General features: G+C 39.0%; 1 protein-coding gene across 2 annotated transcripts in view; it reads left to right on the top strand.

Moving 5' to 3' along the window:
• Window positions 1–26,507, top strand: part of LOC107083094 (dedicator of cytokinesis protein 7-like) — a 32,340-nt gene that overhangs the window by 3,247 nt on the left and 2,586 nt on the right. The window contains exons 3-49 of one of the 2 annotated variants that reach the window (XM_015372066.1): window positions 1,224–1,405; window positions 1,601–1,669; window positions 1,754–1,880; window positions 2,186–2,398; window positions 4,311–4,396; window positions 4,531–4,597; window positions 4,827–4,976; window positions 6,457–6,537; window positions 6,767–6,920; window positions 7,038–7,168; window positions 8,973–9,066; window positions 9,193–9,355; window positions 13,481–13,598; window positions 13,902–13,972; window positions 14,043–14,181; window positions 14,294–14,395; window positions 14,478–14,564; window positions 14,653–14,884; window positions 16,571–16,735; window positions 16,851–17,020; window positions 17,469–17,570; window positions 17,950–18,036; window positions 18,314–18,409; window positions 18,529–18,669; window positions 19,004–19,117; window positions 19,198–19,368; window positions 19,513–19,652; window positions 20,179–20,348; window positions 20,432–20,583; window positions 20,757–20,939; window positions 21,487–21,613; window positions 21,701–21,785; window positions 21,890–21,986; window positions 22,080–22,214; window positions 22,368–22,520; window positions 22,641–22,799; window positions 22,886–22,986; window positions 23,064–23,256; window positions 24,055–24,198; window positions 24,298–24,429; window positions 24,532–24,546; window positions 24,860–24,985; window positions 25,068–25,157; window positions 25,238–25,474; window positions 25,561–25,704; window positions 25,847–25,953; window positions 26,049–26,222. In XM_015372066.1, coding sequence (XP_015227552.1) covers window positions 1,224–1,405; window positions 1,601–1,669; window positions 1,754–1,880; window positions 2,186–2,398; window positions 4,311–4,396; window positions 4,531–4,597; window positions 4,827–4,976; window positions 6,457–6,537; window positions 6,767–6,920; window positions 7,038–7,168; window positions 8,973–9,066; window positions 9,193–9,355; window positions 13,481–13,598; window positions 13,902–13,972; window positions 14,043–14,181; window positions 14,294–14,395; window positions 14,478–14,564; window positions 14,653–14,884; window positions 16,571–16,735; window positions 16,851–17,020; window positions 17,469–17,570; window positions 17,950–18,036; window positions 18,314–18,409; window positions 18,529–18,669; window positions 19,004–19,117; window positions 19,198–19,368; window positions 19,513–19,652; window positions 20,179–20,348; window positions 20,432–20,583; window positions 20,757–20,939; window positions 21,487–21,613; window positions 21,701–21,785; window positions 21,890–21,986; window positions 22,080–22,214; window positions 22,368–22,520; window positions 22,641–22,799; window positions 22,886–22,986; window positions 23,064–23,256; window positions 24,055–24,198; window positions 24,298–24,429; window positions 24,532–24,546; window positions 24,860–24,985; window positions 25,068–25,157; window positions 25,238–25,474; window positions 25,561–25,704; window positions 25,847–25,953; window positions 26,049–26,222 — 6,176 coding nt within the window. The remainder of the gene's footprint in view (window positions 1–1,223; window positions 1,406–1,600; window positions 1,670–1,753; window positions 1,881–2,185; window positions 2,399–4,310; window positions 4,397–4,530; window positions 4,598–4,826; window positions 4,977–6,456; window positions 6,538–6,766; window positions 6,921–7,037; window positions 7,169–8,972; window positions 9,067–9,192; window positions 9,356–13,480; window positions 13,599–13,901; window positions 13,973–14,042; window positions 14,182–14,293; window positions 14,396–14,477; window positions 14,565–14,652; window positions 14,885–16,570; window positions 16,736–16,850; window positions 17,021–17,468; window positions 17,571–17,949; window positions 18,037–18,313; window positions 18,410–18,528; window positions 18,670–19,003; window positions 19,118–19,197; window positions 19,369–19,512; window positions 19,653–20,178; window positions 20,349–20,431; window positions 20,584–20,756; window positions 20,940–21,486; window positions 21,614–21,700; window positions 21,786–21,889; window positions 21,987–22,079; window positions 22,215–22,367; window positions 22,521–22,640; window positions 22,800–22,885; window positions 22,987–23,063; window positions 23,257–24,054; window positions 24,199–24,297; window positions 24,430–24,531; window positions 24,547–24,859; window positions 24,986–25,067; window positions 25,158–25,237; window positions 25,475–25,560; window positions 25,705–25,846; window positions 25,954–26,048; window positions 26,223–26,507) is intronic. The other variant, XM_015372067.1, reaches the window with a different exon arrangement.

The following is a 26,507-nucleotide window of genomic DNA, read 5'->3' as shown; positions in this document are numbered from 1 at the left end:
TTTTTTTATACAAAGAATAAGCAAAAATTGTCTGTTGCTTTTTTAAAATCATAATTTTATGTATCAGAGAAAAAAATCAATGTGCAAATATAGATAATTGTGGCACTTATTAAATCATGAGTTAAATGCTATTGACCAAACAGTTTGTTCATATTAGTTAAATTTTGCTTGGACCCATTTAATGCCTGTAGAAACAGGAAATCACTTGAGCAGAAGCTGCCTGATGGCATGAAGTAGACTAAGATATTCCAAAAAACTAAAAAAAAAGCCCATAACTATTTCCCCCTCTAAAATATCTGTCCTGTGTGATTTGCATATGTGGTACTAAATCAGATATGTATCTGATAGTTTTCAATGCGTCCGCAACTAAACAGTCATACTGCTTTTTATCCAACTTATAGGTCATTGCCTGGGCTACCACCTAACATCTACACAGACTTCTCTGCAGCATCAGCATCACTGAATGCTTTAAGAAAGCCATTATTAGTAGTTGTACTATTTTTTTCTTACTCTCCTTTGCCAACAATGTTGTCATGATGTTATCAGCTCCCGTTGCACAAGCGTTTAATAACACAGAGAGACCTGCATCCACCATGTATTGTTTTTGCTTTTATTCAACAAAGCTTTATTTAACCCTTCTAACATTCATCATCCGGATCTTCCGTAAACAGCAGGCTGCTGTGTAACATCTTGAGCATCAAGAGCTGTTTGGGGAATGTAACCTAAGACATGTATAGATCTGGAAAGGGTTACCAAGCCGTTTCTAAGGCATTGGGTTCCAGTTAACCAGAGCGAGAGCCATTATCCACAAATGGAGAAGAATATGGAGCAGTAGCCCCCTGTCAGGAGTGTTTGTCCTACTAGAATTACTCTGGGAGTCATGGACGACTCGTTCAGAGGTCACAGTGGAAACCAGAACAGCATCTTAAGCAATGCAGGCCTCACAACCCCTACAGACCACAGCCAGTGTCTGACAAACAGATCAGCATCATGATAACAGCCATTATATTCAGTGAAAAGATTAATACCTGTAGATTATAGGACATTGGTTTGTAATCAGCTAAAATGAAAATGTGTAAAGAATTTAGAATATAAATAAATGTTTTTGATCCCTTTAACAATTCAATATTATTTGTGTATTATTCATTTCTGTACATGTTAGTCGTATTACCTTTAGTATTAACTTAGTGATGGGTAGATAACAGTCTGGTTTTCTCTGACAGTTGCCCCTGACGGAAGTGGTGGAACCTGTGGACTTTGAGGAATATGTTAGCAGTCATGCTCCTGGGGTTGAGGCTGGCCCCCTCAGACAGCTGGTGGAGTTTCCCCAGGATGACCTGGAGCTCCTCCAGCTGGAGAAAGAATGCACTACACTGGAGCCACCTTTGCCTGAGGAGGGGGAGGAGTAAGTCAGAGGGCTTCTGCACAGCTCATTATGTTATCCTGTGATCTATACATTATTGCACTATTGGCATCAAATTTGCTATGATGGAAGATGGGCTTTAGAAGATAGAAGAACAAAGCCTTCCTCTTTGAAACTGTATGAACATGAATAATAAAAGCATGTCTTGCTCAATTATTCAAGTGTTTTTCTATGTAGCTCACTAGATCCTAGAGTGAGAGATGCCCTGGCTGTCTACACAGATGACTGGCTTGTCATTCAGAGAAAGTAAGTGGTGCAGTTGTGTGACTAATTGAGTCAGTTTCATTGACTGATGCCATATTTTTAAAGTTTTACTGTTTTCTTTGCCAGATTTCAACACTACAGCACCACTTACACCCCTCATAACTCAGAGCGACAGCGAGAGAGGCAGCGGGGGCTGGTCAAACAGACCTTTGAACTGGACGAGGCGGCTGCGCATGATCGCCAGGACGACCAGGTAGCTGATAGGGGTGTTCAAACTCTGCATTTTTAAATGTTCTTATACTGTCTATTTGAATATGGAGTCATAATCAAGGACGAGTGATGCTAGGAATCAAAGCCGGATTATAAAAGTGATAGTTGGCTGTGATAAATGTAAACTGTTTGTAACCCAGCATCCATAATAAATAAAGGTCTGTACCCTTTTCAACCATTCAGCTTTCTTAAGATTCCAGATATTTGATTAACATCAAGAGGATCATTGCATTATTACACTCTGTTCTTGAGAGGGAAGGAAAGCTACAACAGCTGTGTCTTCTTCAGGAAGACTTAAAGCGGAGGTCAGTTAGCCTCGATGAGACCCCCCGGGGCAGCTGGGCCTCCAGCATCTTTGACCTGAAGAACTCTTCCCCGGATGCGCTGCTCCCATCTGTGCTGGAACAAACAGCTGCAGAGGACATGGACCGTATCAACACGGAGGCGCGCTCACAGGGGCGCCAATGTGACCTGCTTGGCTTGTACCCTCCCCCTGATGAGGTTGGTATGAAAGTAACTGGTATAGTTGACATCAAAACCTAAGTAATTGTTGGGTACAGATAATGTATGTTTATCAAGTAAGTTCAATTCTTTTAAAATATGTTCAACTCAGACACAGTTAATGCTTTTTTAAACATAGAAAATAACAGTAAATTATAGAATGGATGCATAGATGCCCAGGGTGAGGAAGACTGATACCTATACGGTGTTTGTTGTGTAGTTTTAAAAATGGACTCAAAATCAACCAGAAGAAGTGAGCATCTTTCAAAAAGACCATGAGGTTTTTACAGGACAATGCTTCGTTGAATGTCTGGTGAGGCATTAAACACTTTAAAAAAGAGAAGATAATGTCATGGAATACCACAAATGCTAATAATAACACAGATTTTGCCAAGCCAGAGAAAGGCTGACAAAGCATAAAAGGTAGGAAGCCATAGCTCCCTACCCTGGTGCCATAATGCTATGTTCAGACTGCAAGCGCTGGAAGCAGCTGTCAGAGCCGCTCAGATCCCCATACAACGGCGGTGCTGTGTCTCTGGAAAAACCTCTGGCCCGGTCGCCTTTTTGGGCTTTTCTGCTTACGCTCGTGGTGGCTGGAGGTATTTTTCATGTACGTAATCCAAACTGCAGGCACCAGGATAATAAAAGTGAACATATTTTGCCGGCAGGTTTCGACATTTTAGGGTAATAGTTAATAAACCATTTTAGTGGAGTGATCATAGCAATCTGCATCAGCAGTGCTGTGTCTGTCTCCCTGCCAGCTTTCAGATCAGCTTCTCTGATTGGTTGATGTGGTGTGTCGAGCAGCAAAAGTTCAATTTTTCCAACTCCAGCAGCTGCTGCTTGTGCAGAGCGTCCTGCACCTCAGATGCTCAGAAGCTCATGAGGTGCTGCTTCTGCTGCTTCGATGCGTAAGGATGCGTTGCTCCTGCTGGCCCAAACATGCTGCAGGACCTTTTTATGCGCCTTGATGCTTGTCAGCCATTCACTTTGCATGTAAATCAGCTGCTTCTGCTGCCTCTAGCGCATGCAGTCTGAACGTAGCATAACTCATCACTACAGAAATATTCAGCTAAGTTACCTAAAATACAGATATGGGGAAAACAGCTGTTGCTAAAAATGTAGCGTGGACCACATTCTTTTACTATCTTCCTTGTCTTTTGGTTTCTCCCTATCAGGCTGTCACCACAGTGACTCATCTGTCTCCATTTAACCCTGTCTTCTGCATGTTTTAAAAATTCTTTTACCGTACTGTGAGATAACATGTCTTTTAGATCCACTTTTGTTTTGAAATACATTTAACCATATTTTGTTTAACTTTTTCAACTTATTTTATTAATTTGCTAGAGAATCATTTTTACATTAACAGCAAATTGACAGGTAAATGGAAGCGGATGTTGACATAGCAAATTATGTGCCACTAAATCAAAGGTACATACTTTTATAAGGGATATTAACATGCTGTCAAATAATTTAATGAGTATGATAAGAATAATACTAATTATTATCTTGCCTATGGTTTAATCAGAGAAGGCAATGACACTTTAAAATTTTCTGTTACTTACTGCCTTTGCCCTAGTTTAGGAAGTTTAGATATTTTTCTTTCTATTATTAATAATTTTTAGTGAGCTTTCAAAAAAATGTTTCCATAATCTTCTAGATGGGATCAGGTATCAAGGAGTTTTCTTAGCAGTATAGTTTATTTGCATGACAACCATGATTAACAACCTGATCTCAAAAAAAAAATCTGTATTTCATTCCTCAACAGTCATTTGCTTTTTTCTTCTTCCCTCTCGATCTGTTTCTTTATGTCTGCGTACAGATCGATGTCTGTCTACCATTCGCATGACGTCATTGTATATGTTATCTGGGTCTGTCTTTTTTTCCTCCCTGTCTGTTCCCTGTATGGCAGGACGAAGCCGTGGAGAGAAGTTCTCTACCCGAGGTCCCAAAGGAACACTGTGGCCAGAGGATTTTGGTCAAATGTTTATCACTGAAGTAAGACATATGAGGATTATTTGCAAACCTCTTTATTTCGTTGTTCTTTCTTTTATTGTCCAAATCCAATCAAAGTCAGTAAGATTTTATTGTGACATAAATTTTTATTGTAACAATTTTTTCCTTTTTTTTAGATTTGAGATTGAAATCGAGCCAATTTTTGGATCGCTAGCACTTTATGACATTAAGGAAAAGAAAAAGGTGAATGTTTCAGTGTTTCTACAGTCAATAAAGCTAAGTAAGGCCACTTAGTTATTCTGAGCTCATGTTAACTAATTGAATTTCCCTTCGCTCTAAAAGGTCTAAGTGCTTTCTATTTAGTTACCATCACTTGGGCAAAATTCAATAAAATTCCTTTATAGCACATTTCCATCATTATCTTACCCTGCCTCGTCCTTCCCTGTTTCCCACTTATCTTTTTCTCTTACAGATCTCTGAGAATTTTTACTTTGACCTAAACTCAGATCAGATGAAAGGACTCCTGAAACCCCACACACCTCACATAGCCATATCCACACTGGCTCGTTCTGCTATTTTCTCCATCACATATCCCTCTCCTGATATCTTCCTGGTCATTAAGGTATGGAAAGTTAATCTCTAATTAGTAGTGGTTGGAGGAAAAAAATGTGAAGTGTTTTTTTTCCATATTTTGACATACAGATATTTAATCTGAATTATAGAAATACTGCAGTTTATTTTTTACCCACTTAAAACTGAAGTCTTTTTAATGTTTCTGTAAAAGTTTCTTTGAAAAAAACTAAACATTTTGGGTGAGGAAGCACTCGTATTTATTCACACATAAAAAGGAAAAAAAATCAAACAAGATTAAAAAAACAACAAAGAAAGGCACATATAACCAAGTGCTGATGGTTAATAATGTTTTGCTCTGAATTTGAAGTATCTTTATATCTCAGTATTTTGGTCTAGTGTTCTGTTTTCCTTTAAAGATTTAGTCGATATTAGCCATTGTTTTTTTTAGAATATAGTCTACAGCTGGGTGACATTCAAAACTATTGTTGACATAGGACGTTTTCTGTCAGTACGGTGCTAAAGGATGTCTCCAAAACCTGTAAGTTGTTATCATATGGCCTGCTAATCATCTACTGCCCATTTGAAGTTATATTCCTGTTTCATCAGAAAGAGGTGAGCAAGGAGAAAATCTTTTACTCTCAAAAAATACTCTAAAGGTCTGAACTGAAAGTTTGCAAGACAGAATACATAAAAGGACTTGGAAAAATAATGCTTTTTTAAGAACAGAGGATGCATTATGAAGAGATAAATAAGCATTTAACAAATGTTAACTGTTTCAATCCATCCATTTTCCGTCATGCTTATCCCTGCTGGGGTTGCAAGGGGTGCTGGTGCCTATCTCTAGCTGTCTATGGGCAAGAGGTGGGGTACACCCTAGACAGGTCACGGGATTATCTCAGGGCAACACAGGACAAACAACCATTAAAGCACGCATTCAGAGAAGCCAATTAACCCAACAGTCATGTTAGTGGACTGTGGGAGGAAGCCGGAGTACCCAGAGAGAACCCTCTCATGCTTTAGGACAACAAGCAAACTCAATGCATCCCGGGCTGGGACCCGAACCTGAACCTTCTTGCTGCAAGGCAGCAGTGCTACCCACTGCGGCACTGTGTCTAACTATATCAGCTGTGAAATATGGTGTGAGAATTTTGTTTACGGTTTGGTTGAGACGAGGAGAGAGCTCAGGAGATCTCCTGAAGCAGTGATGAACTGTGCAACATAACAAAACCCAAAATATATCCGGAATACAGTCAGAAACTACTCAATGGCTACAAGAAACATCTCCCTGAAGTCCATAGGTGTTAACACTAGCTATTAGAAGGGAGGCTGTGCAAACTTTTTTCTCTCTTAGGCTTTTCACATTTTCGTTTGTCATTTGTTTTAATAGCAAAAACATAGTTTTTTCACCTCTTTTTCTTTTACATGTAAACATTACCTAATAAACACCACTTATTTAGTGTCTTCATTTTGTTTGACTGCATGTGGAAAAATGATTGCCTCTTAACACTTGTGTATGAAATTTATTCCAGCTTGAAAAAGTTCTTCAGCAGGGAGATATCGGTGAATGCTGTGAACCTTACATGGTCATGAAAGAATCGGATTCCTCTAAGGTAATCGAGGCAAAATGTGTTTGTGTTGCAACCCTCTGCATGTGCAGCCAATATACATACACATTAGACCTTTTTTAAAGTTTAGTCACAAACATTACCCAATTCTCCCTGGATAATTTGCTGTATCCACTGTCTTCTTTAGTTTGCCAAATTTTACGCTTGTTGCAGAAAGAGTCTAAGCAGTTCAATGTGCTTTGCACAAATTTTAACCTCTCTTGTTCCACTTCAGCACAAGGAAAAGCTGGAGAAGCTCCGTCTCCAGGCCGAACAGGCGTGTTCTCGTCTCGGACGCTTCCGGATGCCTTTTGCTTGGACAGCAATACACCTCCTGAACATTGTCAGCACTGGAAGTCTTGATCGCTCTGACCCTGACTCTGACTCTGGTATTGTTGACCTCACTGTGCCCTTTTCACAGACCCCTATTTCCTATACATTCAAAGTTTTTACCTATATACAAAACAAGTATCAGCATGCATTTACCAGATTGGTCTTTCTGCTAGAACGAAAGAGCCATGGGACCTGGAATGAGAAAAAGAAGAAGGGGTATGAGAGGATGAGTGTTGGGGAAGAGATGTGCAACTTTGCCACTTTCCGCCCAGCAACGCTTACAGTCACTAACTTCTTCAAACAGGTCAGACTGGAAGCAACAGGCTTGTTGAAACATATTGTATCAATCCTAACCCTGGCACATTTGGATTTAAATTATTTCTATTCAACCAAAATTTTTTTTACGGAGATCTCTCAAAAGATAGTTAAACAATATAAATGAGAGATCAACTTTAATTTAGAAAAGTATAATTTTATTTATAAACTTGTATGAGGGAAAATTATTTATCCTCACTGTCATAAACATAAAAAAATCATAATTGGCATCTATAATGGAAATTCACAATGGAGAAATTTACCTTTGCATTTAACCCAGACATGGGCAATATGGAGTCAACAAGTCATCTCCATGTCATGTATTTGTTCTTCCCAGCCACTGAAGCAGTTGAGTCCAATCTTCACCGTGAATTGACCTGTGCAGATTGGACTCACCTGGTTAATTGGCTGGGTAGATTAAATACATGACATGGAGATGACTTGTTGACTCCACATTGCCCATGTCTGATTTAACCCATCCCCTTGGGGTGCAGTGGGCTGTCATGTGCAGCACCCGGGGAGCAGTGTGGGGTTAAGGGTCTTGCTCAGAGACCCAGAGTGGCAGTCTGTGGGAGTGGGGCTTGAACTCAGAACCTCAGGATTCCATTTTTGAAAATGAGAGGCCTCCTTGCCATGACCCTAATCTTTAGCTGGATCTATAGATTTAAGTCAGGAGAAACCCTGACTGAAACATTCATATTTCTTTCAATTTAAAGGAAAATGTAGATAAAATGAAAAGATGAAGTTGATTCTGCCAGGTAGAGAGAATAGTTTATGTGCTAAATTATATTTTATAAATCCAGCATTAAATCTATTAGTTCTGCAAGTTATAATAACTGGATATACATTATTTAACATTATCAGTTACTCATATAGTATATCAGTTTATTGTTAAAGAAATATGTAAACTAGTCATAATATCTGATATCATCATCATCATTTATTTTGAGCAATATAAGGTGAAGAATTTTGTTTTGTTTATCAGCATTAACTAAGCATAAAACATTACTACTCTATTAGTTATGAAGTGCTACCTCATGATGTACATTTATAAAGTAGGCTAGATTAAATAATGCTACATTTTGTGCAGTTAATCATTACAATAACCTGCTGTTATGTAATTATCCTTCTGTTTGGCTCGTTTAAAGGAGAGAATCATAAAACATCCCAGATCAAATGTTTCACATTATTAATTCATAACTTTGAAAGATCCTGAAAACAGAACTTGCCAGATTTGTTGTGCTGATTGAGATCAAATATTGCATTAAAATGTGCTTGATTCATGGTGGCTTTTGCTCTGATGGGTCATCTTTTTCTGTTTGCTCAGTTATGCACACTGTATTTTGAACTATGATAAATCATTGGTTAATATTTTACCTTGATTTTTTTTGAATGAAATGAGCTGCTGTAGCAAAAACCGTTTCGTTTTTATGTATTTAACTCAGTTATATTAATTTCAACTATTGTTCTAGAAGCTAGATGAAGTAACGTTAAATAAGGACCACATTTCTGCTGCCAGAATGAAATAAAGAAGCTCCTCCATCTCCTTCTGTCTCATCTACAAGAAAGTTATCAGCTTGTTTTATGCAGTTTTTTTTTATTTTCTTTGCTGTCTGTGTGCAGTATGATGAAGCACTAAAACAAAAACTGGCAGCTTCCACTAAACAAAGCTGCATCTTAGTACAGCTTGCTTGGACTTTCTTGAGAATATTTCTTTTGTTATTTTGTGAATTTTAAACATAATTTGATCACTTTTTTACGGTATCTCTTATTTTCCTGCTATGCGTACCAAGGAGGGAGATAGACTGAGGGATGATGACCTCTACAAGTATTTGGCAGATATGCGCCGGCCATCCTCTGTCCTGAGACGGCTGAGGCCCGTCACAGGTAACTGATGCAATCTAATGTGCTGAATTGCATCTAAAGATTTATGGAAGATTTTTAACTAATTTCATGTAGGTTTTTTTATGTGTTAATAATTTATTTTTATTTTTTTGTGTTTGTGGTCCACAGCTCAGTTAAAAATAGACATTTCTCCAGCACCGGACTCGCCACATTATTGTCTGTCACCAGAACTGCTTCATGTGAAGCCTTACCCTGACCTGCGAGTCCGGCCGACCAAAGAGGTGCTGGAGTTCCCTGCTCATAATGTGTGCACACCGCACACCAAGTACAGGTGAGCGTTTAACTATTAAAGACAGGCGTGCAAACAGTGACTTGACCTGTTCAGCCACTCACTATGCGCATGCTTATTTATTGATTGTATTTATTTATTTAATTCTTCAGGTTTTCATTTTGAATATTTTAACTGCTTGTAAGATTTTCATAAATGGACTAAAGAAGGAAGCAAAACACATTTTAAAATTCTATGTAACATTTATTTACAAATAACAAAATTGTATAATTTAACATATTTTCTATTAGAAAAGTCGTTAACATAAGCTTAGAAAGGAACGTGAACCTAGATAGATGGGATGAATGGAGTGCAATGATGAAGAGGAGAACTAGATGAACTTGGCTTATTCAGGAAAATGATGGATCTTCAATCAGCTATAATAAAGCTTCACTCTGGAAGAAAGAGGAGAATAGCAAAGGCATTTATTGAAATGAAATATCAGAAGAATTGACAAAATTCATTGTGTTTAACAAGCTAGTTACCATCTTCTGCAGTTTGGAAAGCTGCTCATCCTGAGTCTTAATATCTTGTTTTTGGGCCCAGTTCCAGGTCTGCAAACCTCTCAAAAGTTGGAAGTGCTTTTCTGCTCTATCCTAAAAGACATAAAAATAACACAGATTTTTAAAAGAGAAGACGGTAAAGAAAAACAAAATGCACCAGCCTTGTGTGGCTCTGAAGTGTTTGTTTAGATTTACCTGCAGCTCCTTAAGGCCGGTAGGTGCAGCGTAGTTTATGTACATCTCCAGCTGTCGAACCTTCGCCTTCAGTTCGTCTTCGTCTTTCTCCAGGCTATTCAGCCAATCTTTTGTGACCTGGGTCTGAACCTGTTGCTTTTCCGTCTGTTCCTGTCAAAAAATGAATTGACTCCATTATTCTCTTTGTCGGTGGAGACTTTTATACAGCCTGCAGCCAGCAAACTAAAATACATATTTTCTTTGATAAGATCTTTCTTTGATCTATTTATATTTAAAGTTAGATTTTTGCATTATAATGTGGTCTGATGCACGAAAAGCAACATAGTATTTACACACTGTATTAATAGTCTTATAGATCTTATATAGTGCTTAACTTGGTCTAGTGAACTTTAATCCAATAGAAACAGAACTGCAATACTCTCCTAACCTTTTCCATCATCTGTACAGTATATCTATATAATCTGTGTTGTAATCAGGGAGCTATTCAGATTAACACATGGAATTCAGTGTTTACATTTCTCTCTCCTCCTACCTGTAACAGCTGCACGACTTCCTTTATCTGTTGCTCCATTTCTGCAGCCTCTTCAGTCTGCCTCCCCAGCTGTTGGAGAGTTTTCTCATGATTCTTCAGAGTCCTGCTGATTCTTTCCATCTTTGCCTCTGTGGTTTCAAAAACGTAGTTAAGCGATTCGCTTAACTGTATGACTCCAAACATGAGCACGTTAACTTCCTCCTGAGGTGCAGCCTTGTCGGGTGTGCTGCCCGTTTTCCTGATAGGGCCCGCATGGACTAATCCTAAACACCCAGCTAAGCACAGGAGACACAGGCTCCACATTTTTATATCTACATCAAAAGATGCAAGATGTGCAGATATATCTTTCTTTGACTCAGATGATCCTCACCTACAAAAGGATGAACTTTCAGGTCCTGCTGCATTATCTTTTATAGGGACTGAACATGCAATAGCATCGTGAAACATTAGCTCATTTGTGGTTCGATCCAAAGTTTAGGTGCACGGCCTTGGTCCCGGTGACCTTCTCCTAGTGCTTATCCAAAGAGAGTCTAATTTTAGCTCACTTATGTTACACTTTTGCAACATGCCTATGAAGCAAGTTGGTGATGTTCTTGAAAGTAAAACTAAAATCATTTGTCGAAATAAAATGAGCGCAGTCCTCTTGGTTTTTAGATTAAACATGATTCTGTGTTAGGATTTTCCCCCTATTATGGATAATAGATGTTTTAAAATTTGAACTGTAGTTACCTCTGATGTTTGACTTGGACTGGTGTTGGTGACATTCAGGAGTGAATATGATAAAGGGTCAGACTTCTCTCACGTACGCACGAGACTCGTTTGCTACCATGATTTTTTGAAGTTACGATTTTGTTGCTTTAAAATAACTTGTTCTTATTTAGTCATAATTAATTCAAAAAAGAAGCACTGTAGGGCATCCTATTTGTATTTCTTTACAGTATAGGAGACAAAACAAATATTAGGAGTAAGGTTTTTTTACTTAAATGATCTAAATGCTCTAAAAAGGACTGAGGGGGAAAGCTTACACTGCACATCCCCCTACATTCTCAATCCCTACTAGCATGTGAAATACAGTGGTGGCAACCTCATGCTGAGGGGATGCTTTTCTCCAGCTCAGACTGCAGAGCTTTACAGAGGTGATGGTAAGAGATATTGAGCTAATCACTGAGTGTTCCTTGAAGAAAACCTGTTAAAGCCAGCATATACAGTCAAAGTTTAAATATAAAACATTTCCTCAAAGCATATTTAGGTGTTATAATGACTAAAGATAAGACTTGGAGCCAATTTGTAATTTATGTAAAATGGGTTATTTAAAAGAAAAAAAAAAAAAACTAAATGTTGGAACTGTAACTATACTGTTTACGGAAATTTTTTTTCATCACAATGTTTTTTATCACTGCTGCTTATCTTTATCAAGGCTGCACTTTAAAAATGATATAGAATTGAGCAGGGGTTTTTAATGTTTTCCTGGCCAAGGACCCCCAAACTGATGGCGAGATGGAGCAGGGACCCCCTAATTATATATATATTGTTTGAAATTGTGTTATATCAAACTGGTCATATAGTCACTCTATTACAGATGGACTAATGTAACGAAAGTAATTTCTCCCTGGGATTATATTTCTGATTCTGATTTCTGGTTGTTGGGACTGGTGTTGTGAATGAAATGGTACCCAGCTTGAACGAGCTCCTTTGTGTCGCTGAATGTGTGCATTGATGACTGAAAGACATCTTCTGCCTCCGTTTATCTGTTTACTACAGTGTGTTGAATTCATGTTAATGTGTAATTAAAGACATTTCAATTAGTGGAAAAAAATTGCTGGGGGTAATACATAAAAAAACAGTCTAATCAGCCAAAACTTTCGCGACACCCATGCAGTACCTCCGTGGACCCCCTAGGGGTTTGAAGACCTCCGGTCTAGAGAGCTGTACTTAACGAAATTTCTCTTTGCTTACACTTGTGTGTACAAAATGACAAAATAAAATCTGTCGAATTTTAAACTCTTTGAAATACCTTAGAACTAGGTTTGTCACGATACTAAACTTTTCAACTCGATACCGATACTAAGGAAAATATTCAATACTCGATACCATTTTCGATACCACCAGGATAAAAACAAAGAATCCAAAATTCTACAGAAATATTTTCTTTAATAAATAAAATACAATAAATAAATACAATAAAGGTTGTATGCTGTGCACAATATTAAGCAAGCTTGATAAAAAACTTATAAAATTAAAATTAAGTGTTCTTTCCTTGGCTATGCTTCGCACACATAACAATGAAACTAGCCAAACCAGTTAACAAAAATAATTCTCAGCAGCTGCACCTCTTACAAAAAAAAAGTCTGAAACTGAAAAGTGCGTAGAATTATTCAATCACACAGTGTTCTGAAAGTGCATTGTCCTCTATTCTGCACTTTAGATGAATGACTGCTTAGGTGCCACTGGTGGTGGCACTGTATCGATACTTTTAAAAACGAGTATTGTATCCGGATACAACATTTTAGTATCGATACTTTTTTGAGTTTCGATACTTTTGACAACCCTACTTAGAACAGATGTTTACAGATACAGTTTTCAACCAATCTGATGAGGATTTAGAAATTTTGCAAATGAGAATTAGCTTTAATCACAGTCTGTAGAACATACCTTAAGACTTAAAGCAGTATTTCCAGTAATGGGTCGTCTGCAAAATATTGATTGACTGGCCTGAATGCATAACATGTTAATGCTTTGAAAGACACTGTGCTTTTGTTAACAAAGCTGACATTACAATAAGAAAAGAAACTAATTTTCCCTATGCTTTTGCAGATTTTTAGTTGTGTTGACTTTTTTTCTCTGTTGTCTCCTCCTGTATGTTCTATGACAACCCCCTCCCCCCATTCCACATCTCAGGAACCTGCTCTATGTTTACCCACAAAGCCTGAACTTCAGCAGTCGTCAGGGCTCTGTGAGGAATATTGCTGTTAAAGTTCAGTTCATGGCAGGAGAGGACCCCAGTCAAGCATTACCGGTGAGGAACGATTAATGTCGCCTGAATGTGAGACCCTTCCCCAAAAAAGAGTAATAAAGAACAGCTGAAGGCAGCGTTAGCCAATTAAAGATTGTATTTTAAGAGGATGTCTTCTTTATGTGTACAAAACTATACTTTGTTTCTATTCAGAAATCTGCAGCAAAATGTAGTGTGTTTTAGGATGCTAACTTAATTCTTTTGGGTGGCTCTTTGATGTCCATGCAGATTGCTTCTGTAAGCAACAATAGTCATGCTACCTGTTAACGGTTGAAGGCTACACTCACACTCTGCCTTTTTGAGCAGGTCATCTTCGGAAAGTCAAGTTGTGCCGAGTTCATGAAAGAGGCGTACACTCCCGTCATCTATCATAACAAGTAAGGCTGACTCACTCTGTGACGCTCTCTAAGTCTGTTTAGCGCTCTTAAACTTTGACTTGCTCATAAGGTCCCCTGAGTTCTACGAAGAGATAAAGATGAGGATTCCTGCCAACCTGACAGACAACCATCATCTGCTGTTTACCTTCTACCACATCAGCTGCCAACCTAAGCAGAACACTCCTCTGGAGACTCCTGTGGGCTACACCGTTAGTATGCTCTAGGCCTGGGTTTAATCCTTTCACCCACATGTTAACTTGTTTGGCAGCTTTTTTTGTAACGTTACCATTTGGGAGAGATCACATGTCTTTCTGCCTGCAGTGGATACCTTTGATGCAGCATGGCCGACTGCGTACCGGCTCCTTCAGTCTTTCTGTTTCTGTTGAAAAGCCTCCGCCTAGCTACTCTGTGCTCACCCCTGACGTAAGTGTGTGGGAATATCAGCTCCCCTGCCTTCAGCTATTCGTTTGCAATGTCAGTGGGAATAAATTGTGTCAAATTTCAGGTTCAGCTTCCAGGCATGAAGTGGGTGGATAATCACAAAGTAGTATTCGATGTCGAGGTGACAGCAACCTCCTCTGTTCACACTCAGGTACATAAGAATGCTTATTATACTGAGGATTATGTTTACTGATGTGCATTTCTTTAAAACTTACAAACCTTCATGGTTATACTTTCAGGACCCACACCTGGATAAGTTTTTTACCCTGGTCTATGTCCTTGAGGAGTACTCCTTCCCGTTCCGACTCAAGGATGTGATTATCACTGAAGCCAACATGGAAGGGGAGCTGAAGGCCAGCATTGGCGCGTTGAAAGGGGCTCTCCTCGATACCTGTATCAGTTTTCTGCATCAGCTGCTCAACAAGCTCATTCAGCTTATTGTTTACCCCCCAGTCATTGCAGGTCAAATTGGTGAGTGGCTGCTTGTCTATAGTTGAAGTTCAGGATAACGGAGTTATATTTGTGAATATTAGAGTAAAATTGTGAATATTTGTTTACATCTATTCTAAAACGCTCTGTATCATTTATTTGTACTTTCTCTGAGATCCACACTGCAATACGATCTAGAAATAAGTCAGTTAAGTGCATTTACCCTTATTTTGAGAAGGTAAATAAGATGATTCACCAATGGGATGACTATTTTACTCTTAAAATAAGATAATTAATAATATGCACTTGAAATAAGACAATGCAGCTGTTTTTTCTTATTTTGAATTTAGATTGTCTTGTTTCATTGGTAACATGTCTCACCTACCACCTCATTTCAAGAGCAAATGCACTTATTTTAAGAAAAGATGACTTATTTTGATTTCTGTTTTTTCCAGTGGTATTGCTCTTGATACTGTCTTAAATCCTTATCGATAATTCTTGCTGTTTTTGAAAGAATTCAATTTTTTCTTTTACTTACTGCTTTTTTACTTTACTGCTTTCCATGCCCGCTTACTCTACCCATCATGACTGTTGTATTGTGTGCTAAGAAAAAGTGAAACAGAGAATAAGTGAAGAAAAGACAAACTTTCAGGTTTAAAAATAAGACAAATTGGTCTAAAAGTTTGAACTTTAAGAAATAAATGCCAAGTTATTATTTATGCAGAACGATTAAGCTGTTGAATGAAGGTTCTTAAATCAACCAGCTTAACATCATATCTAAAAATCCTGAGAAAAATCAAATGGAGTGATTTAAAAGAGTTAAACTCATTATTTATCTAAATAAAGTCAATTTACAGAAAAACACAAAAATAAACAAATTCAAAGAATAATAGGAAAGTTAAGTAAGGATAACTCTCCTCTACAATGCTTCCACAAACATGGTTAAACAGCACGTTTTATTAAGATGAAACAAACTATTTCAAATTCTAGTTAAACCAATTAGACTCTGAGATTAATTGTTTTTTTGTGAAAAAAAAAACAATTCTTGCAGAATTTTAAAAGAAAAATAGACGAACAGCATAGGATGCACACAGATTTATCAAAGCCAAATCTGAAAGGGAAATCTGCCCTGGCTCTGACCCGATTGGGCAACGATTCCTGGTGGTTTCCTGGATTCCCTACTGAACACAAACTCAGCTCAGAGTCTTTGCAGCATGTGCTTCCAGTAGGGCAAACACTAGGACTGGTTGATCAGCCAATCAGAGATGGACTAAGGGTAATGTGAGACAAACAATAGATTGAAAAAAGTCTCTGTAAACAATATATGCTATTATTTTTGCTTCACTTGCTTCTTTAAATTAAAGTACTAGTTTTTATAGTTAGATTGGTCAAATATGACATGTTGGTGCTCAGTGTGTTATATGTATTTTTTGTTGTTGTTATTTTTCATGTTTTTATATTAAAGAAACTGCAGTAAATTGCTTTTTTTTTTAGATTGAAAGACTGCAACTAAGCATTTAATTCAAGCTTAAACTGATCTATTATTTTAATTTACCAAGTTGTATTTTATGGTTTGGCAAAACAAAGGTTGGTCTTCTGAGATTAAATGCATTTCGTGACCATCCAATACATATTATAGTGTCAACTGGTTCAAAAATAAAAAAGAAATCAGGATTTAAGGTTGTGATTTATCTGGTTTTTTTTTGTTTTTTTCCAAATTACCCCTAGTTAATCTCGGCCGGGCTGCCTTTGAAGCTATGTCTTTGTTGGTTAACCAAATTCACAAAAACCTGGAGGGAAACCAAGACCAGCATGGTCGCAACAACCTGCTGGCATCTTACGTTCATTACGTCTTTCGCCTTCCCACCAACGAACCAACAATGCCTCCAACAGGTGTGCTACCAATCAAATCTACCTGTGTATTAAACGTGTTAAAACTTCTTCACAGGTTCTGTCAATCATATATGTTTATGTCCATGTATGTGTAATATTTCCTCCTGGAAAACAGGCCCTCATTCCTATGAGATGCATATGCAGAGTGCTACCTTATCCAGGGCAACTGGCCGCCCAAGCAGCCTGCTTCTATCCCGTTCAAAGAGCATTAGCAATTCCAACCCTGACCTGGCTAGCACACCAATTTCCCCTGATGAAGAAGTCCAAAGGATCATAGGAAGCAAGGTAAGTTTGAACTGATACGTTTTAGTGTTTGTTTTACGTTTTATTACACCCACTGTGCCATTTTTCTCTTTTTCTGTAATTCTGTTATTTTAATTTAATAATAGTGTCTTGACTCTTCACAGCAGATTCATTAAGCTGAAGTCGACTGAGAACTGTTCCAGCAGTTAATCACTGCTTAGTTAATACAGTTGTGCTTCTTGTCCCTGTCTTGTGTTTCTATTAGCTCCTTCAGTTTTTTGCTCCCTCTAACCTGCTTCTCCCCCCCCACGAACCCTTTTCCTTTTATTTCCTTCAAGCTTTATTTTTGTTTCTTCCTGATTTTAGCCTGAATCAGGTGTTAATTGGCCTCCCTTTGCTCACTGTGTCTTGCCTCTTGCCACACTGTGTGTGTGTGTTTGTGTGTGTGTGTGTGTGTGTGTGTGTGTGTTTCGTTGGGTGCTTTTGGCAGGGCATTGACCGCTCCCACTCTTGGGTAAACTCTGCTTATGCCCCTGGGGGCTCCAGATCTGTGCTACGCCGGAACCCCAACTCCAGCTGCGAACTCAAGCAGGTGCCAAATCCTTCCTTCCTCCTCCTCCTAATTTTCACCTTCGTCTCTCGAAGCCTCTGCTCAACTCTTGTGGGTTTATTAATCACATTTCTCAGAGGTTGTAATTTGACTCTGCACGGACCCATTCTCTGCAAACTTCATCCTCCTTTTCATGATCAGTGACTACTTTTTCTCCATTGTTTCCAACATTTTCTCTCCCGCTGCCTGACAAGCTGTTTTTTTGTCACCTAACACAGAGGCTTGCCTGCAACTCATTAGATTTTTTTCAGCCTCATCAGAGTTCTTAAAAAGCACTCCATCCCATCCACCCATTTTCACCCACCCATTTTCACATCACTGTCCTCATTTCTGTGTTCACCTCACCATCACCTCATGTCAGGCAAGCGACCACAGCTGCAATCGCATGTCTGCCTTTCTGGACAGCGTGGCCTTGTTAACTGTTCCCACGAGACCAATTATGAAGAAGGTAAAACTAAAGTGGCATCTACTGTAACAAACTGTTAAAAAAAAAAATCATTCTTCTCTAACTATACCCACGAGTTCTGTTTCTTATGTTAAATAGTTTCATTTCATTTTCTTTATCTTTTTTTATGGAGCTATCTAAACGTGTGTTTATTATAAGGGCAGTAGTACATTTAGGGATTTGAAAATATCAATACCTGAGTAAAAAACTCTTATAGATTGTTTGCTTTGAGATGATTTTCTCTTGTAAGCTAAAACTTGGTGTGTTGGTTGGTATCTAGTTGCTCCATGAGGAGCTGGCATTACAGTGGGTCGTCAGCACGAGCACAGTGAGGGAAGCAGCACTGCAACAAGCTTGGTTTTTCTTCCAGTTGATGGTAAGTATTTTTAAGTGAATTTTCAATTATTTTAAATGACCATATAAATTCTGTATCTCTAAAGCGAACACTCGTAGCTTAAGAACCTTTTAAGTGTTCATTCCTTTCCCATTTTGCAGACCAAGAGCATGGCTCACCACTTATTCCTGACATCTAAGCTAGATGCTCCCAGACGCCAGCGCTTCCCTGACCGCTTTGTTGATGATATAGCAGCACTTGTGTGTGCTGTTAGTGCAGAAATTGCCAGCCGACACCACAAGGTACACATATGCAATAAAGACGTAATGATCTGCTGTTGGTGCTTCTAATAACAGGAAATGAAAAGCTTAGTCTTAGTGAATATACTTTATAATTCATGGGCATACTTCTTAAAAAGCTAAACATGTAAAATCTTGGTCGTGTATACTATCCCTTGTACAGCTAGTAAATTAATTTTGTATTTTCAGCAGTTATGAGACATAATGATCCCTATGTTTAATCAATCTTAATAATGACTTTAGTTTTCAACGTTTTTCATGAAACTGAAGTTATTGAAATGCGCTTTTATGCTCTCTCCTTGTTATTGATTGTCCGTTTTTCTTCCCACCCTCTCAGGATGTGGAGCTTGTGGAGAGGTTAAATAACAGTCTGGCCTTCTTCCTTAACGATCTGCTATCTCTGATGGACCGGGGCTTTGTGTTCAACCTAATTCGCTCCTACTACAAACAGGTGCCCATTAATTCTCTCATCAGACTACCCACTTCTACTTTCTCTTCTTAACTTCTTCCATTCAACAAATTGTTTAACAGATCTCTAACAAGCTCCACACAACACAAAATCCCAGCTCTCTGAATGCCCTGAGGATGGACTTTATGCGTATTGTCTGCAGCCATGAGCATTATGTCATGCTAAACCTGCCCTGCTCATCTCTGAGTCCTCCAGCATCCCCTTCCCCTTCTACCTCATCCACTACTTCACAGGTACTGGAGTAGATACAGAAATCTAGATTTGTTTGTGGTTTTAATATTTCTAAATCAGGTTTAAAGATATTTCTTTTTTTAGCTACTCATACAGATGTATGTTGCTCATTACATTACGATTTTAAAATATCTTTTGTTTTTCAGGGCTCAGCATTTTCAAGTGTGGTGCAAGACCATGGTGTGGCCACCATGTTTGAGCTGTCGGTCCCTTTTCGCCAGCAGCACTTCCTGTCAGGGCTGCTGTTGACTGAGCTCTCGCTCATTCTGGATCCTGAGGGAGAAGGGTAGGTTCTTAATGGTTCTATGTCCAGTGCTGTGCAAAATCAGTCCTCTTTATTAAGGTTTTCATTTTTACAGCCTTATACTTTTCTGTATCTTTTTATTTTAATCCAGAAAAATCTAAAAAGCACGCTGTGTTTTGTGTTCAGTTCTCCAAGTCTGTACTTAGATATATGATGCATGTTCCCACCAGCTGTGCTCATCTAGACAAGATTTTCTTTTTCCTGCTCTTCTCTGCTAAATAGTTCTAACCCAGTCTGGTCAGAAGGAGACCATATGTGCAATTGGATTTTTCTCCTTCATAATATCATAACTTAATGACTATTTTATGCCACACAGTGGCACATAAAATGCACAGAATTTAGTTATTTTAATTTGAAAAAAAATGGGAAGTAGATACTGTGGTTTGAATACTTTTACAAGCTACTGTATTTGGAAGAGATAAAAGTTTATCTTATTGGGTTTTTAATTAACTTGATACACACAAACTTTCAGTAAACAATGTCTTATGAAGCCTTTTGTTGTCTGCAGGGTTTCCTTCCTTCACAAAAAGGCTATCAGTGCTGTTCACTCACTGCTGTGCAGCCATGATGCAGACACGCGTTACAAGGACCCCCAGGTTAGAGCGCATGTTGCTCAGCTCTACCTGCCCCTGCTACCTATTGTCATGGAGTCCCTGCATCAGCTCCATGATTTCTGTGGTCAGTGGAATGTTTTTTGCTTCCAGAACCTTTTAAACAATCTTGGTGAATAATAACATTCCGGACTCCTTTCCTTATACCAGACTCCTCGACTGCACGTGCTCGCCATGCTTCTACCTACTTTGAAGATACTGACCCAGACAGTGGCAATGTTATCAGTCAGTCTGTTGCCATGGCGATCGCAGGCTCCCCTTTACCACACGCCAAAGCCAACCAATTTGCACTCCCCTCTGTGGTAAGTGATAATGACAAGGTTCAGACTGCTCTCCTGGGCCACAAAGCCTGATGGGTTCCAGGTCTCCCTCTTCACAGGAGGCAGCACATTCTCTCTTACTTTTGTCAGGTTTTATTCTGAAGCAGATCCCAGGAATTGCTCTTGAACTTCTCTTTTTTTCTGTTCTCTCCCAGGCTGGTCGCCAGTCCAGTTCTCTGTCTGCTGAGTGCAGCCGGACTCTGCTGGTGTGCTTCTTGTGGGTGCTGAAGAACGCAGATGCATCCCTCCTGGAGCGCTGGGTTTCCGATTTGTCTGTTCTACAAATCAACCGCTTGCTGGATCTACTTCATCTTTGTGTTTCCTGTTTTGAATACAAGGTAAAATAATGAGGAATGATCACAACCTGTTGTTAGGAAGCATTTCATTACTCTTCTTTTAATGGAAAGAAATGGAAAGCTAATGTATTTAAGCTCAACCCACTCTCATGGATGCCCAAACTCAGTTGAAATGTGGTCCTGCACCTTGAGCACGTATGAAGGGTGTATGTATCAGTTGTCTTTGTAATTAGTGAATTAAAACTTCGTTTCTATATAGAAAGCTCACTCTTTAATAAAGATCTGCACCCACAAATACATATAGGTTTACAGATAACCAAAATGGACCAGATGAGTATCTTTAATTTGTGGAAATTATAGTTTAAAAAAGGGTTAAAAAAAAAAAAGATAGATTGGTTTGTGTACCTAAACTGTTAAACTTAAATAAAAAGCATTGTAAACTAGGGCACTTCCAGTTTTGTCAGGTTCTTGTGTCATTTTATTCCAACTAGATGAAATTTTAAGAATACAATTTTTAAAGTGCTATATTACCTCTTAATTAGATATGGCTTTGCTAACACTGGTGACATTTTCTGATTGATTTGTGTAGGGAAGGAAAGCTTTAGAGAGGATAAACAGCCTGACATTTAAAAAGTCTCAGGACATGAAAGCAAGACTGGAGGAAGCCATACTGGGAACTATCGGAGCCCGTCAAGAAATGGTCCGCCGCTGCAGAGGTAAGGAGCATGAGAGGATAATGCTTCAGTGTCTGTCTGCAACTGTTTAAGTGTAACATTCACCATTGTTTGTTTTTGCTTTTACAGAAAGGAGTCCATACGGCAGCCAGGAAAACGTCAGGTGGAAAAAGAACGTCACCCACTGGAAACAAAATACTGACAGAATTGACAAGTATGCTAATCTAAGTGATAAAATTAAAATAAAGCAATATGATTTCATACAGCTGTATCCTTTTGTATGTAATATACTGATGATTGTTGCCTAAACTCTCCTAGGAGTAAGGCAGAGATGGAGCAGGAGTCTGTGGTGGATGGGAACTTAGCTACAGAGGCATCTCTCATAGTGTTGGACACACTGGAAATTATAGTTAAGGTGAAAATTGAAGAAAAATGTAAATGGTTTCTTTTCTTATTTTATTTATTAAGCTCTCTTCCTTCAGTATTTTGCATATCTTTTCTCCCTTAGACTGTGGTTGCATCTGAGCTGAAGGAGAGCGTTCTCGGTGGAGTCCTGAGAGTGATCCTTCACAGCATGGCAGGAAACCAGAGCGCCCTCTTCCTGCAGCACTGCTTCACTACACAGAGAGCTCTGGTTTTCAAGGTAAGAGCACGTTCTGTTCTGATAGTTGATCATCGTTTTATATAATGTAGAAGATTGCAAAAAAATATTAATTTACATTTATTCTAAGCTCATAAAATAACTAACAGAACTTAATTCGAATAATTTGTCAACCAACTCTGTGTTTTCGTGAAGTTTCCAGAGATGCTGTTTGAAGAGGACACAGAGCTGTGTGCAGACCTTTGCTTGCGTCTCCTTCGTCACTGCAGCAGCAGTGTTAGCTGTGTCAGAAGCCATGCCTCCGCCTCTCTTTACCTCCTCATGAGACAGAACTTTGAGATTGGAAATGTAGGTTTATCACTGTTTCAGGGTAACTCTGAAGTATCTTTCTTTTGTCAGCTGTTTATCATATATAGCCTATAATGACGTATTTCACAGCTGCCTTCTTTGTGTCGGGTCTTGTTTCAGAACTTTGCCCGGGTAAAGATGCAGGTCACCATGTCTCTGTCATCATTAGTGGGAACATCACAGAACTTCAATGAAGACCATCTTCGTCGGTCACTAAAGACCATCCTGACATATGCTGAGGAGGACCTAGAGCTGCGTGAGACACCTTTCCCTGATCAGGTAATGTACTCATGATCCTCTTCTTAGAGTATTCATTAGATACAAAAAGTGTGAAAAATTTGCTAAATGTGGTTTCAAAACTGCAGGTCCAGGATCTGGTCTTCAACCTGCACATGATTCTTACTGACACTGTGAAAATGAAAGAGCATCAGCAGGATCCTGAAATGCTTATTGACCTGATGTACAGGTATTAAGAAACACATTGATAAGTTATTTTGCTGAAAAATGGTGCCGAAATAACTTAACATATATTCTCTATGTCAGGATTGCCAAAGGCTACCAGAACTCTCCTGACCTGCGCCTCACATGGCTGCAGAACATGGCAGGGAAGCACTCTGAAAGAGGGAACCACGCCGAGGCGGCCCACTGCCTCGTCCACAGCGCAGCACTTGTGGCAGAGTACCTGAACATGCTGGAGGACTGCCGCTACCTGCCAATCGGTTGTGTTACATTTCAGGTAAGTTCCTAACACTTAATGTTTGAAGTCTACTGAAAGTTTTTAAAAGCCTGGAACTTTGTCATTTTACACGTAATTTTATCAGAATTGAATGTGGTAGACCAACACAGATTGTAAAAAATTATATAGCAGGAGGTGAAATGTATTTTTCTACGTTTCTTATTGATAAATAAACAGTCACACTGGTTGGAGATGTATTTAGTTTCATTCTGTTTCATGTCTAAATGGTTTCTCTGTTCTTGCTAAACAATGGCATCCCCCACCTTTTGTTTCTGTAAGGCGGGTTTACTTTAATGATGTATAGTTTATCCTGCGCTCTTGTTTAATCTGAACACAATTCCATATGTTTGCTTTGCCCTCTGCATGGCTTGTGGCAAACTGCAAAGATGATTATTGACATTCATTTTCATCTCTTTTATGAAGTGTATTCTTTTTAGAAGGCATGGCTGATATTTGTCTCATTATGAGATATTTCCTGCTGAGCTCTGGGTCCTTTCAGCTCATCTGGAGTTGCTACTTCTCTAATTAATAATCTTCAGCCTCAGGATGTCGGTTCAGGAACAGCTGCTTATTTTTTTAATGTAGTTAACTTCTGTTTACTAATCTAACTATTTCTAATGGCAACTTGTTGCCCTGATTAATAGAGTAAAGGGAGCCAAATATAAATGTTGATGAAGATTTCTTTCCCCTTAAACTTTTTGTTTATCTGACAGAATATACGAATCCAAAAGATTATGGTATGGATTATATTGTATGTGGAAAATAATGCCTATCTTAATCCTCCATGTTTTCTCACAGAATATTTCATCTAACGTATTAGAGGAGTCAGCAGTGTCAGATGATGTCCTGTCTCCTGAGGAGGAAGGCATTTGTGCTGGGAAGTATTTCAGCGAGTCCGGCCTAGTGGGCCTCTTGGAGCAAGCAGCTGCCTCTTTTAACATGGTACCACTCACATTCTCTGACTCCATGGCGACAGGCTACACATAGCAAACTGATTGTGAAGTATGTGTAGACGTTGTGTTGCATTGTGTTCCACCCCAGGCTGCCATGTATGAAGCCATAAATGAGGTCTACAAGATTCTGTTACCCATCCACGAAGCCAACAGAGACTTCAAAAAGCTGGCGACCGTCCATGGGAAGCTGCAGGAAGCCTTCAACAAAGTCTACAACCAAGTTAGTGGACTGTTATTTAAAGAATATCACTTTAAAACAAAAAAACCCCACTTTGTTCTGTGTCTTATTTTTTCTTTTTTGTTCTCTTTTCAATGTCTGCAGAGTTCAGGATGGGAGGTAATGTTTTCATTTCACTGATTAAATACAGTAAATTAAGCAAAATATGCAGTCATTTTGTTTGTTTTTTTACACTCACAATATTTTCTCCTTTATTTTTATTTTCTATTTGTTTCTCCCCTTTGTGGATGGCATGTTACTGGTGAGTTTGACAAAACTGACTAACTTTGCCTTTATAAGCTTTTTTTGCATTGCTTGGTGTTTTATAGCCCTATCTCAGATGCCACTGAACTGTCTTTTCAGTATATTTTCTTTCTTCTAGATTACTTTAACTATTGTATTTATTTTTTTAAATCCCATTTCCAGTCTGCAGAGGATGTTTGGGACCTACTTCCGAGTTGGTTTCTATGGTTGCCGCTTTGGAGATTTGGATGAGCAGGAGTTTGTCTACAAGGAGCCTTCAATCACCAAATTAGCTGAAATCTCCCACAGGCTGGAGGCAAGCTGATTTATCACAATCCTAATAAAGGTGTCACTAGTGATTTATGAAAAGCTTAAAGATGAAACTTTTCACTCTGCAGGAGTTCTACTCTGAAAGGTTTGGGGATGATGTGGTTGAAATTATCAAGGACTCCAATCCAGTCGACAAAACCAAACTGGATCCCAACAAGGTGTCCTAATATGTTCCCTTAGTTATAAATATAAAGAAGTAGGAGTCCTAGAAAGAAACTAACTGGTGCTACTTTTATAGGCCTTCCTCCAGATCACCTATGTTGAGCCATACTTTGACACCTATGAGCTGAAGGAAAGGATCACCTATTTTGACAAGAACTACAACCTTCGCACCTTCATGTACTGCACTCCCTTCACCCTGGATGGCCGGGCACACGGCGACCTGCACGAGCAGTACAAGCGCAAAACCATCCTGACGACGTCTCACGCCTTCCCCTATATAAAGACAAGAGTCAACGTCATCCACAAGGAGGAGGTAGTTTTCCACAGGAATATCATGTGCGTTTGAATGCAATAGTTGTTTCTTAACCATTTTTTTCTGTTTGTTGGTTGGCTCTCCAGATTATCCTGGTTCCCATGGAGGTGGCGATTGAAGACATGCAGAAGAAGACGCAAGAGCTTGCCTTTGCTACAAATCAAGACCCTGCAGACCCTAAGATGCTTCAAATGGTGCTGCAGGGCTGTGTGGGAACCACTGTCAACCAGGTGCTGGATTTAAACAAAAGCCTTATAATGTTTGAAATGTCAAAGTCAACCTCCCTCTGAAGTATTAAGCCCCTTTAAATCCAGCCTGAAGTCTGGTTCAGACATTCCTCAGTCAATATGTAACAGTTCCTCCCCCTCACAGGGTCCCCTTGAGGTGGCGCAGGTCTTTCTCTCCGACATTCCACAGGACCCAAAGTTGTTTCGCCATCACAACAAACTGCGGCTTTGCTTTAAGGACTTCACCAAGAGGTGATGACACGCTCCACACCTCAGGCTCAGACCGCTGTGTAACCTAGAAAAATAAATCCCTACTGTCTGCTTCTCCTCTGCTATTTGTGATGCAGGTGTGAGGACGCCCTGAAGAAGAATAAGGCCCTGATTGGGCCAGACCAGAGAGAATACCACCGAGAGCTGGAGCGAAACTACCACAAACTAAAAGAAGCGTTGGGTCCCCTCATTACCCGCAAGATCCCCCAGCTGTACAGACCACTGCCGGTTCAGACCCTCCAAACACAACGGTAATCTGAGACATTAACAGATGTCGGGGCTCCCAGAATGAGCTCATGCAACTGTAACAATGGAGCAACATGAAACCAAATCTCATCACAATTATATCTTTACACTTTCAAAAGTGTTCATACTGCCTTAGCTTTCAATATTGTTTCTTTAGAATGGGAAACTTTAATTTATTAGACAACTGCAAAGCAATCGATGTTGTGAATTTGGGAGTAAATGTTAAGGTAAATTTTTTTATTTATCTTTTTATGTTTTTAAAAAATTTAAAAAGTAACAAATTTGCATTT

This window comes from Cyprinodon variegatus, unplaced genomic scaffold, assembly GCF_000732505.1.
Source record: "Cyprinodon variegatus isolate N-32 unplaced genomic scaffold, C_variegatus-1.0 Scaffold68, whole genome shotgun sequence".
In the NCBI taxonomy this organism is placed as follows: domain Eukaryota; kingdom Metazoa; phylum Chordata; class Actinopteri; order Cyprinodontiformes; family Cyprinodontidae; genus Cyprinodon; species Cyprinodon variegatus.
Note: the sequence above shows the minus strand (reverse complement) of the source record. Positions and strands in the feature narration are given on the sequence as shown.